Raw genomic sequence first — 14,181 nt, 5'->3', positions numbered from 1 at the left:
TTTTTTTTTTGGTCTCGATACGACCATTTCTCGCTGAGCTATCGAACTTTGAATGAAAATGGATCATTTTCTCTTTGTTCATCGATATCTCAGAAACCAATGGTTGTACAGAAAATCGACGGTGGGTGTCAGAAACTTGAATGAATTCTCTACAAGGTCCTGGCACAGTTTTTTAGAAAAGAATTTTTTTTTATCCTTAACATGACTGAAAAATCGTAAAAAATAGGACTTTTAGGGGTCTTCTAGAAAATGACTAATGTTAAGTGTGTCTTTTACAGGTCATTGTACCCCGTTTGAAAAATCGCCGAAAATTTAGATTTTTTTTATCCCTTAATTTTTTCCACTAGTTTATGCGGATTACCAACTGTTTTTTGAATATGAATTTTGAAAACAGAAAAGTGAAAAGTAAGGAGTGAAAAGTTGAAAAATACTTACAAAAGACAGGCCCCAGATGGTACAGTATAATTGATTTGAATTAGATAAATTTCGTCAATTTTCAGGAGTTCCCCAAGGGTCCATTCTGGGGCCACTCTTGTTTGTTACTTTCATTAATACTCCAATTGAATACGTTGATGTCAATTACTTGCTCGATGCGGACGACCTTAAGTTGTTTTTAGAAAGTAAATCTTCTAGAGATTTAATAATCTACCTCTGAAGACAAGCAAATGTGAAATTGTGCCATGCACTCGACGGAAAAATATCCTTGATTTTGAATATAAAATTCGTTTTTCTGTTTCCCTTTATTTCGGAAATGAATAAATAATTTTCGCCATTCCCCTAAACCGTCAATAACACTGGACTTAGATGCGCTGAATCCGAATCTGGCAGCAGAATTGCTCTATCACGTCAGGTTTTTGGTATCCTAACCTAAAAATGCAAAAAACACTGTTTTTCGTCATATTTGAGGTTATCTAGTAATGCCATCTACTCTTTTTAAAAAACTAATACATTGAATCAAAAAGTACAAGGCTCCCTCTTTCGAATGCCGTTGAGTTTGCTCAAATATCTTTTTTTTTCGTTGAGATATCACATGTTGAAATTTCTAAGCTTATCAGATTCTTAATATGCGAAAATCTACTAAGGATCCTTTAGACGTCAAACAGTTGATTGCAGTTCAGAAACTTCACACTCAGAAACCTTCAATACATACGAACTCAAACTCCAAATCCACAAACCCACAAACCCCAAACCCACAAACCCCATTCCCACAAAATCCGAATCTACAAACTCCAAGCTTACAAACCCCAAGCCCTAACCCACATACCGTATGGGTATGAATGCAATCGACTGCTTGATGTCTAAGAGATCCTTATAGATTTTCGCATATTAAGAAACTGAGAAACTTAAAAATTTCAACATGTGATATCTCAACGAAAAAAAAAAAAGATATTTGAGCAAACTCAGCGGCAATCGAATGAGGGAGCCTTGTACTTTTTGATTCAATGTATTAGTTTTTTGAAAAAGAGTAGATGGCATTACTACATAACCTCAAATATGACGATGAACAGTGTTTTTTTCACTTTTAGGTTAGGATATCTCAAGAACCTGACGTGATAGAGCAATTCTGCTGCCAGATTCGGATTCAGCGCACCTAAATCCTTTGGAAATATATATTCAAGTTGCTTCCAAAAAAAAGTTAAATTTTGTTGGTCTGTATAATCTAAAATTTTCCCTTTTTTCAGATGAGGACCGTCGCTCTTTTCTCCGCCCTCCTCCTCGTTCAGCTGTGCTCGACGGCGCTAGGTGAGACCTACCGACAGTACAGGGTGCTTACCGGCTCAGGCTACCCTCGCTACTACACTTACACTCCCTCAGAACAAAAGACATACTACACCAATCCGTACGTAGACCACCCATACAGGTACTATTCCAACAACAACAACGTCTACGTCACGGACATGTATGGAAGGACCACCGTCCAATCTGGACTGAGCTCTCGAGGTTCTTAAACCGCAAAAATAACAAACCTGTGGTGGAATAACCAATGTTGATGTTTTAACACATTAAATCGCGTTGTAAGTTATTTGCTCCGGGAGATTAGATCGCCACATCTAAGTCCTATCGATTTCCAATGGAAAATTTATAGTTTTTGCATATAAACGATTCAAAGCAGTTGCTATGAACAGATGCGCGACTAGTCGATTTTTTTTTCTGGATACCCATCCATATTATTTATTATTATGTAGTCTAGATGCGTGGGTAATTAAAATATATCGTTAATATTCCTTTAAATAGTTAGTGGGCGCGTCGATAGATTATTTTGCGCAAAAAAAAGTGTGGAGGAGTGTTTTGAAAGAGATCTTCAAGTGTTATGTAACTATAAACGTAGTGTGACTATATTTATCAGTAAAAATATAACAAATAAGACGCGATGTCGAAAGATGTTCTTTATAAATTGTAAAATTATGCAAATTTTATCAAAGCTATGTAAATAGATGATTGGGATTAGAAAAACAAATAAGTTTATATGCAGGGTGTACCTTTGAATAAAGGTCAATTACGCGCAAGCTTTTTTATTTTCCAAAACACACAATCAAAATGACACAAATAATAATTATTGTTATAGCAACCATCATTTTTAATTATCAGGCTACCTCGATTGAAATATGAAATTATATTTTTTAGGTGTTTGTAACTTCTAAACAAAAACGAATCGGAGCTATGCTCACATAAGAAAAACTGTTTGAAATTAACCCANGGACATTAGTCCGCACAGTAGTTGTTCCCCACAATGTCATCAGTTTAAGTTTTTACTAATTAGTTTTTAAAATTATAATGCATAATTTTCTGAAATTACTTTTAGTACCAAGTCTCATTATAGTCCAGGGAACGAAAAAAAAAATATGGTAAAACCTCCGAATACTTTCGGATTGACCCAATTTTTATGAAAATTTGGAATTAAGCTTATTTCACCCTGTAGATGAAAAGTCATATATGCTTGATATGCGCTTCTTATTTTTAGGAGATGAAAACTACCCCTTATGCTAAAAAACTGAATAAATATAAAAATAGGTGTTATATAACTTATATAGACTAAATCGTATCTTAATATAAGTATAGAATAAATATTGTTATATTGTGGGTTATAATTTACGTTATTTTTATAAAGTTTCAACCCTTAAAAACCACCCTTAATGATAAAAATATAATTAATAGTTTATTACAATATTTAAACCCTTAAAAAACTAATAACAAAATATTTTAAAAAAATAGTTTTAACAGTTTCAAATAATTTGATAGTACAAACAGGATAAATTAAATTCTTTTACCTGTTTATAATACAATTTATAATTTATCGCATTGTTTTAACCCTTAAAAACGACCCCCAATGACAAAATATAAAAAAAGGGTTTTAAATTATTTAAAATGAATTATAATTTTTTTTTGATAATGACTTTCTCGCGATTTACTTTAATTTATGCAATATTCAAAATCATGATTTCTCAATATTTTTTTCATGCAAATTATCAAATATTATTTCATGTATATCTATGAATGATCCAAAGTTGTGGATAACCAAAATATTGATATGTTCCAAAAATTGGAGCGGTAAGGTACTGTTGGCATTTTAACGACAACTTCCTTAATTTTAAAGCTATTAAGACGATCCAAAAACGATTTTTCGGAAAATTTCGACAGCTAAAAGTACTGTAAAACTGAATATTTTTTAAGGCCATATTTTTGAGATTTTTTAGGTTAAAGGGTTTGAAAAACATGACCTTCGCCTTCAACTGCAAACTTCTAGCAGCGACATCTTAGTTAATTTTTATCCTACACAATTAAAAAAAAACACAAAATATTTTGTGAAAAACAATCCAAACTTTTGTACTCTTGAATATTTTTCGTATCTTTTTTGTTTTTAAAGTTATTTTCAAAAATATGTTACTTCTTTTTGACATTAAAAAAAAACTCAATCAAAACGTAATATTTTCAAAAATATGCATTCTAAACCGCTTAAACTTGTATAATACTTTGTTAGCACATAAAAAATGTAGATTGTAGAAGGATTACCTTTAATTTTAAATCTCGTGAGAAATTCATCAGTTTTTGTACTGATTTTTTTCCGAAAAAGCGAATTAACAGTTTTATTTTGATCATAACTCTGCTAATTTTTATGCTAATGACTTAAAGTCAAGTTCATTTTAAAGATTTTTTAAAGTACTTTAAAAAACTTTATGTGCATTTTTCTTGAAAAATATAATGTTTTTTAGTTATTTTACGTTAAATGCTTTCAATTTAATTTCTGGCGGACATGAAATTATCTTCAATCAGCCGTATCTCAGCACCTATTGCACCTACAAAACATAAATGAAATAAAAACTCATTTTTTTTCTTTTTATAAGCTTAATTTTTTCGTGAAGTTTTCTTTTCACAGAATGTCTATTTACCGAGTTATTCGAGAAAAACTACTGAAAACAAAGAAATGTACATTTTCACTCAGAAAATATCGACTTATCGAAAAATGTTCATAAGATCCTTTTTGCTTAAAATTAATTGCTTTATCGATTCCTGGGGGTATTTTCAATATTTTATTTTCCACCCCCTGGGCAAAAGCGCTCATCGGCACTATATAACTTTTGTTTCTTGAGCTATTATCTGCTTACAGTCAAGTTTCACGTCAATTGGTTCTATCCGAAAGAATTCGAAGGGTGAACCCTTGGTTCCCTGGACTATTGGGAGGATACCAGAATTTTTGAATACATCTAACGATGCGTTTGTAAAAATTTCTCAGTTTCTAACTTGATACAATTTTTAGCGGCCTACAGCAACCCGTACGACATCACCTGCACGGCTTGCACGTGCACCAGCAGCACGTGTGGCCAGAACGCCAAGTGCTCCATCATAGGCGGACGCCCTGTATGTTCCTGCCTTAGGGGATACACTGGAGATCCTCTCTCAGTCTGCACAAGGTAAAGAAGCCGCAATGGAAACAACTAGTGCGGTAAAAAAAGAGATCTGTCAGTTTATAACCTTTCTGTCGTCGCCAGGGCTGAATGTTTGGACAACACCGAGTGCAGAGGCCACCAAACTTGTCAAGCAGGCAAGTGTCTGGACGTTTGCGCGGGCTCCTGCGGCGCCAACGCCAACTGCGACGCCAGGAATCACGTCCCCGTCTGTTCCTGTCCCCCGGGGTACACCGGGGAGCCTTTCACTTCCTGCCGAAGGTTCAATCCAGGTGGGTTTCTTCGAAAGATACCAAAAAAAAGACGACTTTTTTATAAATACACAGGGTGCTTCTCGGTAAGTGGCCTATTTTAAAGATATAAGATTTTCCGTGGGTTCTCAGATATGCTCTCTTCAATGAAAATAATGCATCCAACGTAGTACTTCCGGTTACACCGGAAGTAGCTGGCAATTTAGTAATATTTTTTAGGTATTAAACTAATTCAAAAAATAGTATCCTAGAAAATGATAATAATAATAAACTAATGCAAAATATTAAAGGGTCAAGAGAATTTTCCAAATTTTTCCGTGATTTTTGACAGATTGTATTTAAGTGAAAAATGGTCGTATCGCAAATTAAAAAAAGCATTTTGAAGCTCTAAGATTCTAGTTTTTAAATCTTTCGGTCGAAATTTTTTAGGAGCTCACGTTTTTTGAGCATAAAATTTTGAATTTTTTTTCAGAGAACAAAAAAGGTAGTTTTGAAAACAAAAAATGTTTTTTAAGTGATTAGAGACCGCACAAAAATTAATTAGAAATTTGTCTCAAAAAAACGGTATGAATCTGGGTCGAAATCTGGTTTGGGTCATCAACTTCAATTTTAATTTAATTAAAAGTTGATGAACAGAAGCATAGGACGAAAAAGCCGAATCATGCTGGAAATAATTGGATTTTGTTTTCTTCAATGGCCGGAAGGTTTTCCAAAAAAACTTTTTTTTTCCTCAATTTAAACGTTATTTGCGGTAAAAATGTGAGAAAAAATTAAAAAAAAAAATTTCCGTTTTAATCATGATTATGAAGTGTTTAAGCTTCGACATCAAAGTAGGATTCTAAAAATTACCAATCAAAAACAAATAATTGTGTAGCACTGGAAAATCTGCCTTAGTAAAATTAGAACGCTTATCTACTAAATTAAAACTAAGATGATGTCTGTCCCCCATTGATTAGAGAGACTCCTTCACGAAATGATTTACAACTATGACGATAATACTAAATCCAAAACCCTCCATTTAAATTTAGTGACATAATAGGCTATTGAATATATCCAAAAAAAACAGGGTTATGACGTTCAAGTAATTTTATTGCATGAATTGTTGAATGGGTAATCTTAGATAAAAAAAACCGCCGAGTGCTATTTAAATTAGAGGCTGGAAATTGGAGATAGGGGTGAAAATGCACCCCTTTCAGTTTTTTAATTGTAGCTCGAAAACGAAGCAAAATTTCCCTATAGTTCACAGGGGAAAATATTTAGAGAAATGAATTTCCCATGGAAATTACTTATTTAAAAAATTTAAAAGAAAAATTTTATACGAAAAAATCGTTACTTAATAAACAATCTGAAACAAAAAACCAAAAAATTCGATTTTCTGATTTTTTTTACTTTTTTGCCTCTAGTTTTTTTTTGAGTAAAGGTAGGTATCGGCATTGCTTCATGGAAAAAAATAATGTCCTAATACAAATTTTAAAATCAAAATTTCAATTCTGACTTTTACTCTATACTGCTACTTCCCACCTCAAAAATTGAAATTTTTGACATTGACATTATTTGAGGTTATATATTTGTTTTATAAAAATGTGTAAAATAATAAATAATGGTACTTCTCTCTTGAGTATGTTCGTGTTTTTTTAATTTATGAACACCCTGTACATCCAATCTCAGATGTTTGTATGGCAGTCTCATTTTTTCGAGGGGCAGAACTTTTTATAGAGAGTGACACTTTTCGATACAGTCAAAAACAAAAGAGTTTCTCCTCTTGTCAACTCCATCCGTGGACACACTGTATATACATTATTAATAAACTTTATTGTACTTAAATTCTCAAGTTTTTATTCAATTATTTTATTAAAAAAGTAAAAAATAAATTAAAAATCTTATTTTTTGCTTTGTTTAAAATTGTTTATTAACGATTTTTTGCTTAAAATTTTCCATCTACATTTTTTAAATAAGCCATTTCGATGAGAAATTCAATTCTCTACAAAATTTTTCCTATGAACTATTCCGAAATTTTGCTTCGTTTTCGTGCTATATTTAAAAAACTGCAAAAGTGCATTTTCTATCTTCAATTTCAACCCTCTAATTTAATAGCACCTCGCGGTTTTTTCATTTTTAATTACCCTTCGAACAAGTCATGTGATCAAAATCCTTGAACGTCTTATTTCCTTCCTTTTTTGCAAAAAATGAGAATTAAAACGTATAAGGGCAAACGCGACGAAAATGGAAAAATTGGTTAAGTTTGAGCGGCCAAATATCAGTCAATTTTCATCCAAAAATACTTTACAACCTCCTGTTTTGAAGGAAATTTTATCTACTTTTTTTTCTATGAAGCAATGCCTATACTCATCTTTACTCAAAAAAGGCAAAAAAGTAAAAAAAAATCAGAAAATCGAATTTTTTGCTTTTTTCAGATTGTTTATTAACGATTTTTTTTTGTATAAAATTTTCCTTTTAAATTTTTTAAATAAGCTATTTCCATGGGAAATTCAATTCTCTAAATAATTTTTCCTATGAAGTATATCGAAATTTTGCTTCGTTTTCGAGCTACAATTAAAAAACTGAAAGGAGTGCATTTTCACCCCTATCTCCAATTTCCACCCTCTGATTTAATAGCACCCCGCGGTTTTTTCATGTAAAATGACCCTTTGATGCAATAAAATATCTTGAACGTCATAGTTCCTTTTAAAATCTCATATTCAATAGCCTATAAACACATACAAGACTATTATTGGATATCTTTTGCGTATATAGATTTCTAATATCGAAAAACCATTATTTTTAACTTCATTGTTATAGGTTCTGAATTTATTTCAATTACGATAAAGTAAAACTGCGACTCTCTTCCAGAGGAATTATGTCACCCCAGTCCCTGCGGCCCCAACACCAACTGCGAGGTCAGGAACGAAGTGCCCACCTGTACCTGCCTCCCCGGATACCACGGTTCCCCCTTGGCAGGCTGCAGACACGAGTGCGATAGCGATTCCGAATGCGGGCCCACCCTGGCATGTATCGAATTCAAGTGCCAGAACCCCTGCCTGACCCAGTGCGGCACCAGCGCCGAGTGCGAGACCATCAGCAACCACAGGGCCGTGTGCAAGTGCCCCAAGGTACGATCTAGGCTCATTCGAGTCACTGTGTATATAAAGAGTGGGTCGTTTCGCCAGAACAAAATAATTGGTCAAATAAAAACAATTAATCTCTTTACTAAAATGATGTGTTAAAACAACTTTATACTTTTCAGAATTACTTCGGCAACCCGTACTCTTCCTGCAAGCCCGAGTGTTACGGAGACGTCGACTGCCCCAGTCACAAACCGGCCTGCTTCTACGGCATCTGCAAGAGCCCGTGCGAGGGCGCATGCGGCGTCGGCGCCAACTGCGAGCTTAGGGGACTCACACCCGTCTGCTCCTGTCCGAAGGATATGACCGGTGATCCCTTCGTGCGTTGCAGACCCTTCGAGCCGAGTAAGTGAAGTAAAAATACGTAGTCCGGGCGGTAGAGCAGTAAAAGTAGTAAGGCTTGGGCGTTTTGTGGTACAGAAAAATCCCAAATATTCTGTAGCATAAGAATCCGAGTTTGTCTATTCCAAAAAACCATTGCTAAATTCAGGGGAACAACAAACATACAAAAAAGAACGAAAAATGACCCGTTTGTCGACATACTTTTCCCTGTAACATTGAAAGTGAGCCCTAATAGTACAGTCATTGAAGCTGAAAATCAGCTGTAAGCTGCGAATTCTTTGAAACTGCCTGGATTTGCATGAAAATTTAGAATAAGGCTCATCTTAGGCTCAACTTTAAAAGTGACATAAGCCCGATTGACGTTTTTTATTTTTTAGGGGTAAAAACTACCCCTAAGTGAAAAAAATTGAAAAAATTAAGTTCTAAGCATTTTATTGATAAAAATCTTGTTCAAGCACAAAGATTAAATAATGTTCCATGTTCTCGAACATGTTTTATGATATATTTGATCTTTTCGACCCTTTATTTAACCCTTAAAAACTACCCCTATGCAAAAAATAATGATAAAAAATTACTTTTTAAAGATTTGGAATGATTAAATCCTGCAAATATTTAAAATAAAAGTTACCTTATAGCTAATAAAAAAAATTTTCCCTTTCAACCCCTAAAAACCACCCCTCCCTGTATTGACAAATATGTTAAAAAATTACTTTTTAAAAGCTTGGATTGCTTTAGCGGTGCAATTATTTAAAATAAAAATTCCCTCATTGCTTATGAAAGAATTTGTATCTCACAACACTTTTCAACCCTTATAAATCACCCCTGTGCTAAAAAAATTATAAAAAACTACGTTCTAAATCTTGGAATGATATAATTATGCAATAATTTAAAATAAAAATTCCCTTATATTGTTTATGAAAGAATATTTTACTTTTGCCAACTCCTATAAACTACCCTTTTACCAACATTTTGCTCCAAAAATGAGAATGCCTATTTTACTCCGAAAAAATGTCATTGGTTTTTTTACCATAACTCGGTTAATTTTGAAGCTATGGTATCCTACAAAAAAGCATTTTAAAAATAATTTCAAGAGCTGTAAGATCGTTTGCATATAAAACCTTTTAAGTCCTTCGTTTTTTAAAGGGAAAGGATCGAAGGGCTCGAGACAGGTCGTTTTTTCACTAAAATGGATACTTCATGCGGCGATAACTCCTTTACTTTTTATGCTATAGGAATAAAAAAAAGCAAAATATTTGTTGAAAAAAAGCTACATTTTTGTTGTCTATCATTTTTTACCTATCTTTCTAGTTTCAGAGTTATTATATAAATAAGGCAATTTTTTTTGAATAATGAAAAATACGTTTTCAAATTTTACCGTACATTATTAAAAAAATACGCATTCTAAACCGGTCTAACTTCAGGATCGTATGAAAAACACTAAAACAAAACTAATTGTAAAGGGTCTACGACTAATTTTAATTCTGATGGAAATGGTACAGAGTTTACTGCTCATTTTTCCTTAAAAAATATGTACAATCTGTTTTTGACGATAACTCCTTCAATTTTACTCTAATTAACTTTTATGAGTGCTCATTTTGAAGGTCTTTTTGAGTACTACAAAAAACTCCTGGAGCATTATACACGTAAAATTAATCCTTTTTCTATTATTTGACGTGGAATAGATCAATTCGAGTCCCCTTCCACTAACGACATTTCGCTTTGTTTAGGACGTACACTTTTTAAAACACATTTTCTTTATTTATAAGCTACATTTTTGTTCATTACACTTTTTTTAATAAAATGCGTAATTTCGCGAAAAATACTTTGAAAGTGTTTTTTTTTTCACTCAAAATTCCAAGTTTTCAATCGTGAATAACTAAAAAACTATTGATTTCTCGAAAAAATTCTCCGAATATTTTTTGCTCAAAATTTGATTCTCTATCGACTTCCAGCATTATTTTTTAAAAAAGACCCCGAGAAGGGTTGTCAACCCCCAACAGGGTGGAAGCGTCAATCGGCGCTATGTCACTAATGTTCATTGACCTTTTCTCTAACTTTCTGTCAAATTTCAAGTCGATCGGTTCGGTTTCAAAGAATTCGGAGGTGAAAAGCTTCAATAACTGTACTATAAATAAAATAAGTAGTAGTATTCAATACCGACGCCACGATACAAGTATCCACACATCTAGTACCGTGATTTCTGTTCAAATCAATTGTTATTATTATTTTTTTTATAACTCTGATGTGTTGCAGAAGACCTCTGCGAGCCCAACCCATGCGGTGCCAATGCTCACTGCGAGCCAGGATTCGACAGGACCAACAAGGAACGTCCCGTATGTACCTGTCCTTTCGGATACATAGGAGACCCCCTGAAGGCCTGCTTCAAGGGAGAATGTACAGACAACAGCCACTGCTCAGACAGTCAAGCTTGCATTGAATACAGGTAAAACCAGTTTTGTAATATTCACATTTGTGTTGTACAGGGTGACCTAAAGTTCGCGTCTCGGGCCCATGACAGACAAACGAAAAACGACAGTAAAAAATCTGTTTAGATAGCGTGAATCGGTCCATTTTGCATTTGAAAAACATTTTTCTCAAAATTTGGAAAATAAAAAAAATGAAGTCATCAACTTTTTTCCACAAATANGTTTCTGCACATATGAAGATCAAAGCTCATAAGATTTTAAAACATCTCTAGTATTCAATACCGATGCCACGATACAAGTATCCACACATCTAGTACCGTGATTTCTGTTCAAATCAATTGTTATTATTATTTTTTTTATAACTCTGATGTGTTGCAGAAGACCTCTGCGAGCCCAACCCATGCGGTGCCAATGCTCACTGCGAGCCAGGATTCGACAGGACCAACAAGGAACGTCCCGTATGTACCTGTCCTTTCGGATACATAGGAGACCCCCTGAAGGCCTGCTTCAAGGGAGAATGTACAGACAACAGCCACTGCTCAGACAGTCAAGCTTGCATTGAATACAGGTAAAACCAGTTTTGTAATATTCACATTTGTGTTGTACAGGGTGACCTAAAGTTCGCGTCTCGGGCCCATGACAGACAAACGAAAAACGACAGTAAAAAATCTGTTTAGATAGCGTGAATCGGTCCATTTTGCATTTGAAAAACATTTTTCTCAAAATTTGGAAAATAAAAAAAATGAAGTCATCAACTTTTTTCCACAAATATACCTATTTTTATGATAAAAAAAATTATCTATTTTTTATAAACATTTTTTTGTGCAGAAATTTTTTCTCTATCTGTTCTCCTTAAAAAGTTACAATAACAAACACTATACAAAAATGTACTGGAATTAGTCGTGATTTAATCAACATTGCTGTGAAAACAACGGCTGAAATTGCTGTCACAAGTCTGTTTACATATTAGTTTCTGTCAAACGCTATTTCTTGCATGATAAAAAAACTAGTAAGTGATTGCTAAAAATTAAAAAATATTCACAAATAATGTAAAAGTTGACATGATTTTAATTTATGGTGAATGTCAAAAAAATGCCAGAAGAGCTGTTAACTTATATCATGAGAGATATCCAGAGCGTCAAGCTGTTAACCCAAAAATATTTTCCAGATTAGAACGAATTTTGCGTGCTAACGAAAATGCATTTTCGTCAAGAAAAGGGAAAGGAATTTTAAAATCAGTGTGTAACCATATTACCTAGGCTATAGGCTATTAAATAACGAGCGTTCAAATAAAAACGTTATATATCTATTTCCGTATTTTCATCATAAACAAGTATTTTTAATTCTTAAACTTTACACATCGTCAGCTTTTAAGATTGTCCACTAATTGGCTTCATGTATTTCGTGAAGGTCTTCGTTTTTCTGGATATCGAGCAACAAATTCTCTACATGTTTTTCAAATAACTTTGTCACATTCTCGATAAATAACAAACGAATTAAAATAACCCTCATTAGTATAATTTAAACGATCCCCAGGCATTTTTATTTAAATTTTCGGTAAAATCTATTACAGGCACAACAATAATTTGACAACTAACTTGAAGAATGACAAATGTCAAGTTATTTCAATTGTTTTTGGAGTGTTTCTGGTCATAGCCAATTTGATAACAGGTCCGATACAAGAAAAACTGCCAAAAAAAATAGAGAATTGCAAATATCTCTAAAAGTAGTCGGCAACCCTAACAATGCTTATATGGCTTGAAAGGAAATTTCAATATGCATACGACAGAGTACAAAAATTCAGGGTGTTCCATTTAAGTTGACAAAGTTATAGCCGTTTGAAGTAACGAGCATTCAAATAAAAACGTGGTCGAAGTTGGCTCTGACACATTGGACGTAGGGAGTAGCTTATAGCGACCAACTTAACCTCATTTCTCAACGAGCTGTATAGCAGCTGTCAGTTTCAATAACGTTAATGACTATATAACTTTATTTTAAAGAATAATCGTGATAACAATAACAAACAATTAAAGGAGCTGCGGAAAGTGTCCCCCTCCTTGTTATAACAATAAATTAAAGCAGCTGCTGAAAGTGTCCCCCTCCTTGTTCCAAGCACTTTTCACACCTGTTCCTCAAAGAATTAAAGACATTTTCTAAGATGCTCGGGGTATTGTTAATTTCACGAATCTTGTCTATAAGTCGAGCCTGCAGATGGTTTAAATCAGGAATAGGCAGTTCAAAAATAGTGTTTTTAAGGTAAGGCCACAAAAAGAAATCACACGGCGTAATATCACATGACCTCGGTGGAAATTCATGTTCAGCATTGAGACTTATTAGTCGATTTTGGAAAACTTCCCTCAACATATTCATCGTCTCGCCTGCCGTATGTGCCCTTGCGCCATCTTGTTGAAAGTAAAAGTTTGTAATTTCGTTTTCTTCCAGCTGGTTAACAAAAGGAGCGATAATTTCTTCTCTATACCTTTGCGCAGTAAGAGTACCATTAAAAAAAATAGGTCCATAAATCCTCCTTCGATTGAGAGCACACCAAACTCCAATTTTTTGAGCGTGTAGAGGGCCCTCGACAAAAAAGTTATCTGGTTTTTCAGAAGACCACATTCTCATATTCTGTGAGTTTACGTAACCACTTAAATGAAACCAGGCTTCATCAGAAAAAAAGGTGATATTATGAAGTTCACCGTAGTTGTTTAAAAACCATTCACAAAATACAGCCCGTCGCGGAAAATCAACTTCATGAAGTTCTTGCTGACAAGTTAAACGATAGGAGAACAAACGCAAATCTTTTTTTAACACTGTGTGGCAGGTACCGACTGATACTCCCACCATTTGTGATAAAACACGTACAGAAGTTCTTGGCGCATTTTCCATTATTTGTTGGACATTTTCTTTTAATTCTTCAGTCCGCTTTTTAGGTCGGCCGCTTCCTTCTTTTCTTGTTACACTGCCCGTTTCACGAAAAACATTAACACAACGCTGAACTGCACTTTGAAAAATTTTGTACTCAACAACGCCGGGAAATTGATTTTGAAATTCTATGAAACATTCCTCAATAGAATACTTCCATATTCCATCAATCTTGCGTCCATTTCTAAAGTAGGACTCTATGATAAACACTTTT

At 33.8% G+C, this 14,181-nt stretch overlaps 1 protein-coding gene across 2 annotated transcripts in view; it reads left to right on the top strand.

Moving 5' to 3' along the window:
- The window catches only part of LOC108910623 (stabilin-2), a 16,381-nt gene extending 5,315 nt beyond the window's left edge, over positions 1-11,066 (top strand). Inside the window, exons 2-7 of one of the 2 annotated variants that reach the window (XM_018715303.2) lie at positions 1,683-1,743; positions 4,757-4,910; positions 4,989-5,176; positions 8,006-8,265; positions 8,400-8,622; positions 10,873-11,066. In XM_018715303.2, coding sequence (XP_018570819.1) covers positions 1,683-1,743; positions 4,757-4,910; positions 4,989-5,176; positions 8,006-8,265; positions 8,400-8,622; positions 10,873-11,066 — 1,080 coding nt within the window. The other variant, XM_023455814.1, reaches the window with a different exon arrangement.
- The last annotated feature ends 3,115 nt before the right edge of the window (positions 11,067-14,181 follow it).

This window comes from Anoplophora glabripennis, unplaced genomic scaffold (assembly GCF_000390285.2).
Source record: "Anoplophora glabripennis isolate ALB-LARVAE unplaced genomic scaffold, Agla_2.0 scaffold884, whole genome shotgun sequence".
Taxonomy (NCBI): domain Eukaryota; kingdom Metazoa; phylum Arthropoda; class Insecta; order Coleoptera; family Cerambycidae; genus Anoplophora; species Anoplophora glabripennis.
Note: the sequence above shows the minus strand (reverse complement) of the source record. Positions and strands in the feature narration are given on the sequence as shown.